At 41.9% G+C, this 16,675-nt stretch overlaps 1 protein-coding gene across 1 annotated transcript in view; it reads left to right on the top strand.

Moving 5' to 3' along the window:
- Positions 1-16,274, top strand: part of fgd (faciogenital dysplasia) — an 86,513-nt gene extending 70,239 nt beyond the window's left edge. Inside the window, exons 9-19 of the mRNA XM_050065415.1 lie at positions 2,357-2,415; positions 2,967-3,113; positions 3,227-3,319; positions 3,426-3,505; positions 5,288-5,318; positions 6,143-6,247; positions 6,727-6,780; positions 11,044-11,145; positions 11,349-11,477; positions 12,415-12,555; positions 14,694-16,274. Coding sequence (XP_049921372.1) covers positions 2,357-2,415; positions 2,967-3,113; positions 3,227-3,319; positions 3,426-3,505; positions 5,288-5,318; positions 6,143-6,247; positions 6,727-6,780; positions 11,044-11,145; positions 11,349-11,477; positions 12,415-12,555; positions 14,694-14,939 — 1,187 coding nt within the window. The 3' untranslated portion in view covers positions 14,940-16,274. The remainder of the gene's footprint in view (positions 1-2,356; positions 2,416-2,966; positions 3,114-3,226; positions 3,320-3,425; positions 3,506-5,287; positions 5,319-6,142; positions 6,248-6,726; positions 6,781-11,043; positions 11,146-11,348; positions 11,478-12,414; positions 12,556-14,693) is intronic.
- The last annotated feature ends 401 nt before the right edge of the window (positions 16,275-16,675 follow it).

Raw genomic sequence — 16,675 nt, 5'->3', positions numbered from 1 at the left:
CACAGCCACTTTCCCCTGTCTGTGAACTATCGTGCGTCATTTGTTGTATGTGAACACATCTTGTTTGAGAACGCTGACCCTCTCTAGATGTCGCTCCTTGCTGCTCCACTTTTAAACAAACCTTGTTAAGGAGCCAGTTGATGAGATTTAGCCTTGATAATACTTTGATTCATTGTTTCCACAGTTCTTTGTAATAAATATCATCACATTTTTTCCATTTGGCATTTACGTTCCAGAAAGACACAGATAAGATTCCAGAAACTGACTTTCTTCAAAGTGCAACAAACAAATGCATCACAGTCTTTATCAGTCTTTTAGTCTTTTTAGTTTTTATCATGGATGAGGAGGGCCAGCTGAACTCGCTTAAAGGGAGCTAAACACTAAAACTAAGAATTCCAGTGTGTTATTTCCATGGCCTAGAAAAGTTCATTCAGTATTTGTGAACATGAGCTACTCTCTCTCAAAGCAAGAAACCAGAGATAAGTCTCAAACTTTTTTATACTCAAATGACCTTTATTCTATCATAGTGTTCTCAATCCTGAGACAGAAATGTGCCTACATACTCAGAACATTTTCCTGGGTGCTCTCAGCGTCATCTTAGGGTGCGTTCAGACCTAGAGTTGTCTTGCTTTGGTCTGAATCAGGGACTTATTTGTTACAAAGCTGCATAATTACCTAGAGTTGGTTCGTGTTCTCACGGCAGCATTTTTAAGTGGAGCAGATCAAATGCCTTGCACGAGAAAGCTGCTCTTGATTGGCCAGAATTTCCATGTGGAAAAAATCCAGGAAGTAAACAAAGCGTTGAAGAAGAGTACACTTGCAAGATAAATGTGACACTCTCTAATGTCACAATGGAGGGACAACTACGCAGGTTGATTTTAGCGCTGCTCATCGTGGACTATATTGCTGTCATTGTTCATTTTAGTCAAACCATACAGTTTGAAAACGAGGCGCGGCTCCAACTAGAAAGCAATGTTTTGATGCATTGGATGTGCTGAATGTGCATATTAAGGCAGTACAGGAGGAGGTGCACATTAATAATCCTCCAGGACTGTAAGATGCTCATATTTAACACAAACAATGTGTCATGGGACTGCAGTTGGTTCAGATCGAGGTTGTTTTCACCACAAACGAACCGCACCAGAGTTAATTTGTAACCGGACCGAGACCACCTCTTCAAGAAGGTCTCAGTCCGGTTGTTTTGGTGCACACCTGATTGTAATTGCTGTGTTCACACCTGCCCAAACGAACCGCACTTAGGGGGCAAACGAACTTGAGTTTGATTGAACCGAACCAAACAGGGCAGGTGTGAAAGCACCCTAAAACAGCTTTCGTAATACATTGTCTGTAGAGCAGCTCCAGACTTTATATTTATGACATCACAAATTTGAGTTTTAGTTGTTCATGTTAACTAATATTTTTGGACCATAGAAATAACAAGAATAAATTTTGAAAATGGGCAAAGTCTCCCTTTAATTGACATGCAAGGAGACTCACACAAGCTAGCAAAAGTGATTTTTGCACACAATATTTGTATTGTTGGAAAAAAAATCACCTTTTTTATCGATATACAAGTGGTCATTTGGGAGGTGAAGTACTCCTTCGGCATTATACACCAACAAGAATCAATGCGATGAAATAAAATAAAATTATGTGTTGGTCTTTAAGATAAACAGTTTTTGTGTTGTGTGGAGAGAGACGTACTGTAGCCTCAGTAATGCCCTCATTAGGTTAACAGGATAATTTAATCTATCATGGAATCGATGGCAGAACATCCAGTGCCTCATTTACACAGTAGTTAGTGTGACTCTCTGTGTGCAGCTCACCTCCTGCCTGGTAGAGACTGATTGCACATTCTACGTCATTGCTCCTCTCTTCATGCCCCAAAATTCCATTTTATGTGATCTGATGTCCTCCCACATCCGCGTTTCCATTTACCTGAGCATTAACTTCACCACACTGTGGTGTTTGGAGTCTGTGGAGGGGTTTTTCTCTCATCCTCTCCAGTTGAAAAAGCAGTTCATCACAGTTGTTTTGGCCTCATTTCCTCCGGCTGAGTGTCTCTTCTGTTTATGTAGGCCATGATTAAGATGGCTGACTCAGGTGCTCACAAAGCTCTCTGCTGGCTAAAAGCCAGCCTAATGCATGCAGTGTGTTTAATGTTAAGACAGTGCATGTTAGGCCTTTTATCCTGTTAATTTATATGATATAGCGAGTGTGACACTTGTGACAATTCTTGTTTTTCAGTGAGCTACAACTGTACTAATGTGCTCGATTCTGTTTTACTTCACCATGATCTTATCGTTGTTAATGCTGGATTTTATGCTAACATCTTATATGTGAATGCTTGTTACAGAGGCACTGGAGCTAATCTCGACTGCAGCTAACCATTCCAATGCAGCAATCAGGAAAATGGTAAGACTTTGACTCGACACTATGCTTCACTGTCTCGCATTTCTTCTTTTTGTCGTCATTCCTTTCCAAACTCTTTTCAACACTCCCTTTGCTGTCTCATTGAGCTTTAGAGAAACCAGCTAATGTGTTACTCAATCAAATAGTTGCTGATGATGCTCTGTCAGTCAGCAACATTGCATGTGTTTGTCTGAGGGAGTGAACGAGTTGAATTAGTACAGACAGGAAGTTGCTGTTTCCTGCCTCGAGTTTCACAGCTTGCGGAAGCCTGACTTTTTAACACTCATCCTCCTCTTCTCTTTCCTCTGTCTGGCCATCTCGCTCGCATCTCACATCCTTACAAACAACTCAAGCAGACAAATGCTCTTGTGGATCAATAACGAAATATAATACCTGCTTTCCTGCCTTGCTGGGAAACCCATGAATGAATGAGAGGCTTACTTGATAATAAAATAACCCCCTCTGGTGGAGTTTGGTGTACAGCTCCATCTGTCTTCCCACTCTCAAGCTTCTGCCTCTGCTGTTCTCATTCTCCTGTTGCCTTTTGTTTGCAGGAGAAGATGCACAAACTGCTGGAGGTTTATGAGAGGCTCGGAGGAGAGGAGGACATAGTTAACCCAGCCAATGAGCTCATCAAAGAAGGACATATCAAGAAGATGTCAGCCAAAAATGGAACAGCACAAGACCGATACCTCTACTTGGTAAGACAACTAAAGTGTGAAATTGAGAAATACCACACTGAAGGAGGATCTTTGTATATATGAGTCTTACTATCTGTACTTCTCATCAACTGCATCATCTGTCTCTGATCTAGTTCAACAATATGGTGCTATACTGCGTGCCTAAACTCAGACTGATGGGACAGAAGTTCAGTGTCAGAGAGAGGATTGATATCGCTGGCATGGAGGTGCGGTTCCGCTTTCTCATCCTGTTAGATGTCTTTTGTTTTCTTCCCTGGCCTTTTATTTAGTCGGGTGGCTGCAAATCCAATTTCCTCTGTGTCTTGACTTCAGGTGCAGGAGAATGTGAAGCAGAACCTTCCTCACACATTTGCCATCATTGGCAAGCAGCGCTCACTGGAGCTGCAAGCCAGGTAAAGATATCTGAATCTACAGACTCTGAGCTGACATTTGAAAATGTGCTGTTACCGTATAAAATGCAGTTCATTTATATTGAGCCCACAAAGTGTTCAATAGTAAATGAATTATGAGAAATAAGACTTTATGTAAAGGGATAGTTCTGATTTTTGAAGTGTGGTTGTATAGTCAGTGTATTACCTACAGTTGATGGCAGTCAGCACACATCCAGTTTGGAGAAGCAGCAGGAGTACTGACACAGAAGCTAAGCAATGTATTGCTGTGGATCAGGGGGCAGCAGCAAAATGTGTTTTAGCTGCTTAAAAATCTATAACAGTGTAAGTGTATGCAATATTAAGAGTATTTTTTTACCACTTTACTATACCATCAGACAGCCTGCTCCGATAATTTGTTAACAGTTCCCCATATATGTTCCCGTCAAAGCCACCAGATTCCTTTGTCAAAAACTGTAATTTTAGCTCACTGAACATGGGAGTTGTTGGCATAGGTGCACTGCTGCCTTGATCAGTTTGTTTGTGTTATTGTGTGACTTGGGTGAATCGAATTAACTTTTTTTTTTTTTTTTTCTTTTAATGCCAAAGTTAATTTACTGTTTTTCACAATGGAGTCTGGCTTTGAGAAAAGCATTCTAACAGCCTTAGTTTCCCTTCGTACATTTTACTGTCTGACGGAAAGGTAAAGTGGTGAAAATATTCTCAATATAGCACACTTAAAGTGTTAAAGAATTTTTTTAAATGGGACTTTTTAGGTGGGTAAAATGTGTTTTTCTTGCTGAGCCCTCCCCAGCAGTACATTGCTATACCTTCAGTGGTTGTACCCCTTCCTGCTTCTCCAAAGTGGGTGTGTGCCAACTGACATATACTGTATGTACTGTCCATGGATTAGTTGTTCGCATAATCCCATTTAAAAAGATCCGAACTATCCCTTAAAAATCATAAGAAGGCATAACTATATAAATTGCAAAATACTCTACAGCTCATTTTATTATTATGAAATGTTATTTTACTATTATTATCATTATTATTATTATCATTATTATTATTATTATAGGCCTTTTAACGGAGTTGGAGTTCATAATTATTTCGTTAAATAAATTTTGTTTTATAACTCTAGTCTGTTTAAAATTAAAAACAGCTCGTATCACCCCATAGTACGATTTAAAAGATGTTATTTTTACCAGTAAAACTTTAAAATAATATCACAATTTCTTTTACACAGTGACTTTTATTTCATAATATCACTTTTCATAACTGTGGTATTAACACCTGTCACCTTAGCAGGCCCAACTAGCTAACAAGCTAACGAGCTAGCTTGTGTTAGCTCAAGAAAGTACTCTGCATATTTGCTCTTCTGAGTTGTCTGTCTTTGTCTGTGAAACATATTTAAAGTCAAAACACTGCAGAGGTAAATCTGAATTAACCAGTTAATTGTTGCTGTTAAGTGTGGCTCTTATTTTGATGCTAACCAGAGCTCACAAATCAGCTTAGCTGTTAGCTAGCTAGGTCAGTAGCATATCCAGCAGTCTGAACAACTGCTAACACAAAGTTAGCCACTTAGCTTCGTTACAAGCTAGCTGCTGCTGTAAATACAGTAGCTAGACACAACTACTTACACTTACAAAGATGCATGTGCTACCTCAAATACCTAGCCAACAAACTAAGCTGGTTTAGATTATGATTGTTTATTTCATGTCTGCTAGCATGGTCTAAAGTGAATATTGCAATAATCCAGCCATTGCTTTTTTAAAATAATCCCATGCTGTTTTATTTGCTTTACAGGACAGCAGAGGAGAAAGAAGATTGGATTCAGGCAAGGATCACACACATGCTTGCATAGCTACAGTAGTACACCCACGCACATATGCACACACACACGGTCTTAGTCACCCATGCACGCTGTGTGCAGCATTTTGGGCCTGTGCCTTTGGTAGTTCTGCTTTATTAGAGAATAGAATTAGCAAAGATTTCCTCCCCACACTCATTCAGTGTGTTTGGGAATTATATTCTCTAATAAAGCTCCTCATTATTGCTCATTTAGCCCATTACAGCAGAGCAAAGCTGATTATAACATTTTGCAGGCTGGCGCATTACAGAGGAGGTTTGGGAGGTTTAATGTGTGTTTTTAGTCTGTGTGTGAGCATGAAATGGGTGCTAAATCAACAGAGCGAGCATTCAGAAAATAGTAGTGGAATATATTAAAAGATTTTGGAGAGAGAAGAAAAGGTTACGCACTACTAGCAGGGCTGGTCTCTGGGCTCGGACACTGACCATGAGGCTGTAGCAGGAGGACCATGATGCTTTTGGAGCTGTGATGTCATTGCTGGTGTCATCCATTTGTTGCGTGGCCAGGCCAGACAGCACGCCACACACGCTGCCTTTGTTTCCTAATCAGGCAGGGAAAGGAAAGTTGGCTTTCTGTCTGCCTTCATCTTCTTCTTTTCCACTCTAATCCTTTTCATCATGCTGTAATTCTGCAATTTAGCATGTAATAATCTGACCCTCGTTTCGGGACAAGTACAAAGAGAATAAATAAATTCTAATGTCAATGTGTCTGATCAATAATCCATTTCTTTTTGTGTCCCCCTCTCTTTCCATCCCTCTTCCACTGTCCTCTAAATCTCTTCTGACTCTCAGGTGATCCTGGCCACGATCGAACGGCACAAACAAAACAGCGAAACATTCAATAAAGCTTTCAACAGCTCCTTCTCCCGGGAAGATGACCACCCCCCTGAGTCACCGGTCAGTCTAACTCACCCACCCCTGATCAATCAGCGCATTGATCGCTCAATTAGTGGCTCATCCTGTGCAATGAATCACGAGAGGCTTGTGGTACACTAAACAAGTCCGTCATAGTCTGGCCTTTGTCTGCCTGAGCCGCTCTCCCATCTATGGATGTAGTACTATCATACACACAAAACACACACATAAAGAAGCTCTTTCTTTCCATCCCTGACAGTTGCACACGTAGCGTCTGTGAGTCTCCTCTCCCAGAACTCTCTCATGACCTAATAGGGAAAGCCCAAGTCAAAGTGTATACAAAACTCTTATGGATCTGCTTTGACCCACTTTGGGCTGGCTGGAGCTGGACACCGGCCAAGCGTAACTTGACACAGGCCAGAAGACTTGATTCAGAAGGAGCAGACTGACACCTAGTGGTGGAGATATCTGTCTTCAGACAGGAGCTGCTGGTGCTCAATGTGTGTTTTACTTCTCCTCAGGGTCCCTGGTGCAACACATCCATCGACTCAGACAGTGAAAGACTGCATGAAAGGGTAAGATACTATTACATATATAGAAATAAAAAGGTAGGTTTTTGCACCTACAGTGAGGAGCACTGGTTGATAAATTATGTTATTAGATTACTGTAAACAAATGAGAACTGTGTCTAAAAATCTCATTTCCAAAATTAGGTACTGTAATGTAGAGCCGGATTAGTCCATGGCAATAAATATCCGTGGGCCCTTATGGTCTCCCTCATTCTTCTACAGTCTGTATGTTGTGTGTGTATTAGTTAGTTACTAGTAGCTAGCTTGTAACTTGATTAAGCGCTTATGTATTTAGGAATATGCACCCTTTAAGTGTAATATGAAGTGTAAAAATAACTTCTCTAAAACTAGATTTTTCCTCTAAAAATGGTGTCTTGAAGGCATACAATGCAGGATTTTCCTAAAAAAAACAAACAAAACATCGACTCACACAAAAGGAATCCCTCTCAGTCATCACTTATGACCCACTAGCCATGCCTTTATCTGCAGAAATCCTTCCCTCTGACTGTATTTTCTTATTTTCATCCTATTTTGGTTCGTTCGGGAAGTCTCTGGGTGTCAACCTTTGGGAAGTGGTCGCTAAAATCGTAGCGACTAGGCCATACACCGCTGTCTCTGCCTCTCTCCTCTGCTCTGTGGGTGAAAGTTGCAGGTCTGTGCGTCTAATTGATCCAGGGCAAGGTTGAAACACACACTCACAGAGCAGAGAAGCCAAGCCAACAGGAAGAAGCATACGCTTCAGCTGAATTCACACAGAAGAGTAATGCAGCACCTTCCTGCAGGGTTACACAGAGATGTTTGTGTGTGTATTTGTTGATACATAAGCGCTGTGTCACAATCAGAAAATAATGTTCTATTTCTCCGATTTACTTCTTTGTTCTGGTCGAGCGAGTACAGTGTACTTTGATTGTGCACACAGTGCCACCAAACTAATTTGCAGTTAATCAAATTACCACAAACAAATTGCCACATGCTGAACATTAACCCTTGGGGGCCCCAGGCCATTTGCCCATTTTGCCTTGCTGTTAATCTAGTTTTTACCTTTAAGGCTTAATATTTATGGTTTAATTAATAAATGTAAAATAAGTGTTTTCTAAATATCCGGTAAAATGGCTGATTTGAAAATACAATTGCACTGTTGGCACTCTGTACCTTTTATTAATTTACTAAACGGGATTCTAGTGCATTATGAACAGCTCATTTGCATTTTGTTTCTATTTGCTGCCCAAGTTTCTATAACTGAAAGATTTTCTGAGTTGCTAGAAGACTGCTGAGATGTCAAGAAACAGTAGGTGTGCCAGCTGATTGCACTGTTGCATCAGTCTGATGATGTCACACCTAACTGATGTCATCAGCTAGCACACGTGGTGTTAGTTAGCTGTTGTTTCCTGATAACGTTACCTGCCTCTGATGATGGTGTTAAAGTGTGCAGCCCTGTGCAGGTGTTTGCAATCATTCTCGCTGATTGAAGCTTTGCTCAGGTTGAAGTTGAGTGGAGCTATCCTGGCACAATTATGCGAGGTCAAGTCCATGGGTGCGGTTGTCTTTTACTAAACACTTTTTCTTGATCTCATTGGAAAATGTCATGAGATGAAAGGAGGATGTGAATTCATGAAGACGACTGTGGCACTGAGAGAATCCAACTGCAGCTAAACTAAGCTCTGTAATTACTCGATGGCGGATGTTATTGATGTGGGTCTGCAGTGGTGAAACTACAAGATGGACGACTAAAAACACATCTTCGATATGTTGTTTCATGCAGGCTTTATAAACATGGACAGTCCGGCAAATGAAAAAACTACTTTAAGTTGGAAATCATATAGAATAGAGTAGACTTTGCTGTCATTGTGCTGCAGTGCAAAACCTTCATCCTGTCCACTCATGACATGAATCCTGTTTAGTATGATTGCATGGAAACAATTGTTGATTCTATGCAAGATAGGCCAATAGTTTGTTCTCGATGCGTTTTTTAAATGCCACGCGGCATTGTGGGACGGCATTATCTCCTTTCCTCTCATAAAGGATGCTCCAGTGAACCCTATGCTAAAGGAGATAAGACAGGAGCCACTGAAGCACCTTCCCTTAACATTTAGAGTATTTTAACAGCTCTTATCATGGCTGCCACTTCGATTCTTTCGGGTCACTTCACTCAGTTAGGAACCTTGAGTGCATCACGAATCACATACTTTTTTTTTTCTCCACTTTTTGCAGCTGCCCTTACAAAGTAATAGTAACAATCAGGACTACTTTGTCATACCATTGCACCTTGAACACTGACCCTCGTGCTTATATATTTGCTACCTTAGGAATAAATGAAAGACTGCTGAAGCTCTGCTGTTGTTACTTTGCAATGTGTGTAGTTTTAACTGCATACATTGTAGATTCTATCATCTTATAAGTACGACAGTAAAATTACACATGCAGTTCTCTGTCGTTATTTTCATAATTATGTCCCCTTTGTTGCAAGAAGTCTCTGTGGTTATTTTGTGCACTTAAACAATCAATATTCCAGTTATTAGTATCTATTTTACTGGTCATCAATCACTTGAGCGCACTGTCATCGGTCATTGCGGCTTCTGACAGCTGTTAATGAGCTGTCATCCGTCTGCAGTTCAGTCGATGTGTCGTATCTTTCACAGCACAGAGGATTGTGGGTCAGAATAGCCAGAAAAGCATGCTGGCTGCAAAATACGACCGGATTTAGTAGAACATCCTGGTATTTTTAGTGTAATGCACTTGACATACCACACACTGGAACATACTAAATCTTTTTCTAGCATGCTAAATGGTATGGTAGTATCAGTATTAGAATGCACAGCTTCCTGTTTCTTGACATTCTTGAGTGTCCAGCTAGTTTGAGAGAAGGGGTGGAGGTGACTTTACACACAGGAAATATACTTTGTCTATATCCTTGTTTTATAACTTTAGAAAACAACTAATAATACAAATGGCAGAGATGAAAGGATGCTGCTCTTGTGTGGTGCGTTCAACAGCAGTGACAGACCCTTGTTAGCCCGCTAGCCTGCTAGCTGCAGGTCATGTTTACACCTCAACCTACGCTATTTCCTCTCCCCCTGAGTAAATTCCCCCAGGCGGATTTCAGTCTGCGCCATGAGAGGAGGCCTAATCAGGCTAATGAAGTGAAAACAGGCATTAAATTGAAACAGAGAGCTTGAACCTATAGCAGTGAACAGAAAATGTGGTATGTTATCTGTATTAAAAGAATACTAGTCCATACCCATTGAGCGCACAGTTGCCCACTCCAGTCACCTTGAGGCGTCCTGTTCTACATATCTACCAAGTTTAGTAAAAACCGATATGGCAGTTAGGCCTAGATAAGAAATCAGCTCTCTAGCGCCCCCATTTTGTTTGATGGGGTCAATAATGGAGGGGTCCCCTCAGATTATGTGTGGTCATGCCTATGCCTACAAAGTTGCGTGGTGATCGGCGAAACCCTTGAGATGTTATACACCTTTATGTGATGAGCCACGCCCTCCGCAATATTCATTGCCTTAAAGAAGCTCAGTTTTAGTAAGTTTTCCAACTTTTGCCAAGAGGGAACTTTAGATATTGGTCCCTAGATTATGTTCACCCAGTTTCATGCAGATCGGTCAAACTTCCTAGGAAAAGATCGATTTTAAGTGTTTTTCAAAAAATTCAAAATGGCGGAAAATCTATATAACCGGAAGTTATGGGTTCTTGAGGCAAATTTGTTCCTCATGAGGAGAGGCATCTCTGTGCAAAGTTTCATGTCTCTACGACATACGGGGCATGAGATATGCCCATTCAAAGTTTGCAATTTCAACCGGTTGCTATAGCGCCCCCCTTTGGCCAATTGATGTAATATTGCTTCATTCGCATCCTCCCATGACCCTCTACCACTGTGCCAAATTTCACATGGATTGACCAAGTCAGTGAGGAGAAAAACGTGGAACAGACACACCCACAGACAGAGTTATCATCATTATATAGTAAGATGATTTCACTCTTTACCCCACGATGCATCTATAATAACAACCCGACAGCCTGTGCTGTTGTGGACACCTCCATCTGACCTCCATTGTCTTTGAGAGAAGGATAGTGTGTCTCTTTTAGTGTCAGTCTGTCTGTGTCTTTGTTAATAGAAAGGAGAAATGGAAGACATGCAGCCAGACAAACAAAGAATGAAGCAAGACGAGCCGTTAGACATTCCTTCAGTCGTGCTGAAACTGAACAGACCGACGACCTTGACACGTGAATCCTGTGTTTTCTTTTTGTTATGTTTTCCAGAAGAGTTCCAGGAAAAAGGACAAAGAGAAGCAAACGTGTAAAGGCTGCAACGAGAGCTTCAATTTCACCAAGCGCAAACACCACTGCAAGTCCTGCGGAGCGGTGAGCACAGATGGGACAGGGGAAATGTAGACACTGTCGGTTAGAAATGAAAGGATGGAGAGAGAGAGAGAGAGAGAGAGAGAGAGAGAGAGAGAGAGAGAGAAGTCAGGGAACAAGTGGAAACATTTCTCTCGGACAATTAACTGTTAACAACCGAGCGGCTCCTCAACGCCATCTCTCTTTCTGTCTCTGTCCTTCTGCAGGCCATCTGTGCAAAGTGTTCAAAGACCTTGGACAACAAAACAAGCCGAGTGTGCCCGGAGTGTTTCGAAGCCAGCCTCAGCCTGGAGACTCTAGGTGTTAGTGAACAGAAGAGGAAAGCTGCGCCTGAGGTGAGACACACACTCCAAGGCAAACAAAAACAAGAACACACACACACACACACACACAGAAACATTTAACAGCATGTGCATAACAGTTTTCTGCCTCGATTCATGCCAGTCCAATGAGATCCATGTCTCCCAGTATACCAGCAGTCAGTGTCAACCAGGGTTCAGCAGCCAGACTGCGCTGCTGGCAACAAAGAGAGAGGAAGAAGCCACAGTAGTTTACTCATAAGTCCGGTACACTCTCTGTGTCGAATACTAAAAGTCACTGTGTTGTGTGAAGTCATCGCACACACACACACATAAACACACATTGTGCACGTGCAGTGCATTTGCATTTATGATTCACATTGAAAGATCAACTAATCCCTCTCTGCTGAGTAATATCATAATAAGATCTCGGCTTAACAAGGACCAGTCGTCTCCGCTGACTCCACAGTCTGGCTGCTTCCAGTGTCTGTCTGTCTGTCTGTCTGAGCTGTTGTAGATGGATGTACAGCCTACTCTTACTATACTGAAAAGCAAACAATCATACCTTTTATTTATATTGTCTAAATATAAGTGGTCTTAAAATAATTCAGGCCGTTATAGCGTCAAGATCCCCCAGAAGCGCTCTAGTGCAGTGAGCTGAGTCACCACATGGGGGAGCTGTAGGCCATAGGAGGATTAGACAAGGGGCAGCAGGAGCTTGAACACCTGTCCATGTACAAATCTCACTGTGTCCTACATTTTCGTTACATAATGTTTCCGCTGTCAGTTGCTCATCAAGTTCAAATCCCCGAAATATGATTCAGATGGATTTCAGATACAAGCTTATTTAAATCATTAATATTAACAATAAACTGTATTTTATAGCACCTTTCAAAACACGGTTACATAAGTACAGTGTATATATATATAAAGGTGTGACCTCTTTACATGTACTTCTACATTATCTTTTCAGAGACAGACATCTCTAACGGGGGAGAACTGCCTGCTATGTGGCCACCTTCAAGTGCAGGAGAAAGGGAAGAGCTGGTCCAAGATGTGGGTGGCCGTCACCAAGGCTGAGCCACTGGTGCTGTACTTGCAGAGCAACGGGCAGGTAAGAGTTCAACACAAACACATTTGGAGAGAGTTTTATGCTGTTTATTAGAAAATATCCAACGTTTTTTATCATCAGATTTAAGGATTATATATTAAGTATTTACACTAAAGGTCGAGTGAGATTTTTTTTCAGGGCCAACACCAGTTATTAGTAACCAAGTCGACCGATAAATGACCCTTGGGACCGGTAAACATTTGCAGTAAAAATTAAAATTTGTTAAATTTAGAATAACACAAACAAAACAAAACTTTGTTTAAATGCCTTTGGGCATAATAATTAAATGCTGCAAAAGAAAACCTTCCAACACTGTCTTAAAATAAAAAAGGCAATGCTTTTCCCATGCTGAACCCTTCTGTGCATGTTTGCAATATCGAGAAATAAAGAGGGGGATGTACACATGATACAAAAACATTCTTTGATCATGACGCCCAGTGTTACTCTACAATTCTCTGGTTCATTCGTAAAGTTTATGAACTACACTGCAGACTAAAGTCTCCACTAATTGTGACAGAGTGACAGCTGACTCATGTGAACGGAGGGTTGTAGGCATTGGCAGGTCCGCATTATCGTCTTATATACGTCTCATGCACGAAATGTCTGTATCCTCTTTGTGCCGCATATTTAGAAGCAGGTCACATTTCTCGTCCTGGTTGCTCGCTCACACCTATTCCTGACACGCACACACGCAAAAAATGTCCAGTTAAGCTACAAGCTATGTTGCAGAGCAGGTTTTTTTTGTTTGTGATTTGTCTCTCCGCCAATGAAGTGTCCAAATTATTCATTCATAGTTACATAATTTTCTTAAGTTTCCTCGACCTCGTAAATGAGTCTCTCTTAATCCATGTTGGGTGCTGACAGGAAGGAAAATGGATACAGAAAGATTAAGGACGTCAGCGCCAGTTTTGACTATGGCGCCCGCTAGCTCACCTGGTAGAGTGGGCACCCCATGTACAAAGGCTGTGTCCTTGCCGCAGTGGCCGTGGGTCTGATTCCAGCCCACGGCCCTTTGCTGCATGTCATCCCCACTGTCTCTCCTCCTTTCACGCTAACTGTGTCCTATGAAATAAAGGCAAAACTATCTTGTATATAACTGTATAGCTTAATGTACAGTCTTCAATTTTGATGATTATGATTTTGACCAATGAAAAAAGGTTGGATTTGGAGCACGTGCAAAAAAAGAGCCGTTTTTCAAGTAAGCAAGATGTTGCTTAACCTGTTTGCTGACGTACGGAGCAGGTTAGGACAGTACATGTGATCCCCCTGTTGCATTAAACATAGTAGAAATAAAGGTCAAACATTGCACTACAGTTCCCCCACATGGCCACATTAACAGTGTGCCTGAGTCACCTCGCTGATCCTCTTGCTACACCCGTCTGGCCCCTCTATACTTCCTCCTTCTGAGTCGGGACATATGTACAGTGTAGCGCCTGGCCACATCAGTGAGCATGTGTACTGTAAGTCAGATCTATCCAATCCTGCCTGTGCCAGGTTGTCTGCACACTGTCTGTGCTCTGTAGATTTGGGCCAGGAGGATTTGGTTGTCCTGAATCTGACCTCAGGTATAGCTGCGGCTGCTGTCGGCAGCGCTGCTCCACTGTGCGACTCCTCTGCACTGACCAGATGTAGCAACCCTTTGGCTTTAACGTAGTTCCTGGAAATCTTGGCTCAGTGTGCAGCAATAAATCTGCTCTGGACGTTCCAAGGAGATGCATTTCACAAGTGGTTTACATGATTGCTCTAAATGAAGATTCCCAAAGCAATCATGTTTAGAAAGCTTTTTTTTCTGCTAAAGACTCTGTCTGTCATTCATAGTGGATGGCACAGAAGGGAAGTCAGCCTGTTAAAGCCTCCCGTGGTTTCATTTCCAAGACTAATATCCCAATCCCACCGCAGAAAGCTGCCATTCCAAAGATTAGGATTAATGGGAGTTGGACAAGCATTTCCTGATTATACAGAAAGAAAGAGGGGGAAGGGAGAGCGGAGGGTTTACTATACGTGCCTGGTGGAATATATTCTCCTGCAGCTCTAGAGACAAGCTGTCACAAGCTGTATTCGCAGCATGTTTCTTTACAAAAAAAAACATTTTGTATGCTACCAGATTTCCTCTGATTGACCTATTCTGCTAATTTCTGCAGGACTCCAAGGGGGCAAGGGTGGTGCCTCTCCCTGGGTTTGAAGTGAGCGTCGTACCACCATCAGGAGGCGAGAAATCGGAGATCAAACACTCACTCCGGCTCAGTCACACCCAGCAAACTTTGCTCTTAAGTGCCCAAGATGCAGAACTCCAGGCCAAGTGGGTGGACGTCCTGTCCAAAGCCGCCCGCGGAGAAACACCCATAGATGCATCGACGAGCCTGACTGAACACAGGAAGAGCCAGTAGTGGCCGTGTCGGAGCCGCAGGACTCACTCCCTCCTCCCTCCTTCTCCTGTGTATAGAGCACACATTACTTGAATTCACTTTACCTTGGCACTTTTTGTTTCTTTTTATTTTTTCCTCCCCCTTTTGAAAGGACCACTCAATCCTTCCTATGCCACTTCAATCTTCTCATGACCACACGGCTTCTTCTCTCTGTACCTTCCTGTCTCTGTCGAACACACAGAAAAACAAGGACTACGCTATCAAGCCACCAACACCACTGTATGTATGTGTGGTTAGGATATTTTAGTGTTTTCAAAAACCGCCGGAGAGGACTAAATGTTTTATTTGTAATATAGCTGAAGAAGGTTCCTGTATTTCTTTTTTTTAAAGATGAAGTTTCTTGTACATTACGCGACTGTGTTGTGAAGCATTAAATCTTATGTGTTCGTCTTTCCATTTGTGCGAACGTATGTATGTGTGTGTGTGTGTGTGTGTGTGTGTGTGTGTGCGTGATTCGAGTGCGAGTCCCCTCCCGTGTTTAAGTATTGAATGTTAGTGTAAGAAACCTGCGCCACCTCTCTGTTCTCTTCACTCCTGCTGGGGACACAGTGGCAGTTCAGTGGGTGTTGTACAGTATGTATACTATAGTGCGATGTAAGGAAACAAAGAAAAAACAGAAGACATTTTAACTTAAGAAGACACAGATGTGTACGCTTGTGGCTGGCCACCTGATGCTCCCACTGTCAGCTCCCATCTTACAGACCCTCTCTTCACACTTCTCTCATCTATATAGGTAACAACTCCCCCCTGTCATTGTCTTTGGACTCTGAGACCTCCAGTCTGATCCACCACATTTCCACTCTGTCATGATTGTGAGAGTACACAGCCAGAATGGGATCAAGTGGCCTCTATTCTGACCCTGTGTTGCAGGTTCAGTCCCTCACCATCTCTACCTGTACTTAATAAATCATTTCCATTTACTTCTCTCTCTCTTTCTTAGCATAGCAACTGTCTGCCTGCTTCTCTCCCTTTGGTGATGTGATGGAAACCAAGTACTGTACTGTAAAACTGTTAATTCTGCCTTGCCCCCCGAACCCCGCTCCTCTATCAGCCACCAGCCTTTAAGCAAAAGTAGCAAAAAAAATCTTGTCATTGGATCTCTTTGTGCATGTAAACTCACTCATATTTATGTACCGTGCTCTGAAATCTTGCTCCCCGCCCCTCTTTTTATGCTCCAGAATTCATTCTTGTCGTACTGTATGTGAGCAGCAGTGAGTGTTTTAAAACATGGATTGTGCACAGTGGAAAAGCAGTCGAGCATATCATCAATAAACAGACGTTGTGATTCATTCAGTACCGCGCTGTCCAACGAGATCTTGCGTGTCAAGAATTTCTGTCTGCAAATGTTTCTTTTTATGAAACACACACACACACACACACACACACACACTGCAGATGTTTCTCAAAGAGCGAGAAGCTCCAGCCACTGATCTTGTATTGATATCACACACAAAACAGCATACAAAATAATGCCAGTAGATATTTGACTTCATATGCTGATGGGATGTAAGAGGATTAATGACCATGTGGCATACTGTATGTGTGCAAATGACTTTCTGTGTGCATGCGTAACCTACTTGTCATTTAGGGTTACTATACTGTAGTTTAGTTCCATTTCTTTTAATTTAATATTCACTTCCTGTTTTCACTTCAGTTTGGTATTCAGTATTTTCCCAGTTTCTCTCTTTGTATTTTGC

Source organism: Epinephelus moara, chromosome 16 (assembly GCF_006386435.1).
Source record: "Epinephelus moara isolate mb chromosome 16, YSFRI_EMoa_1.0, whole genome shotgun sequence".
NCBI lineage: Eukaryota > Metazoa > Chordata > Actinopteri > Perciformes > Serranidae > Epinephelus > Epinephelus moara.
Note: the sequence above shows the minus strand (reverse complement) of the source record. Positions and strands in the feature narration are given on the sequence as shown.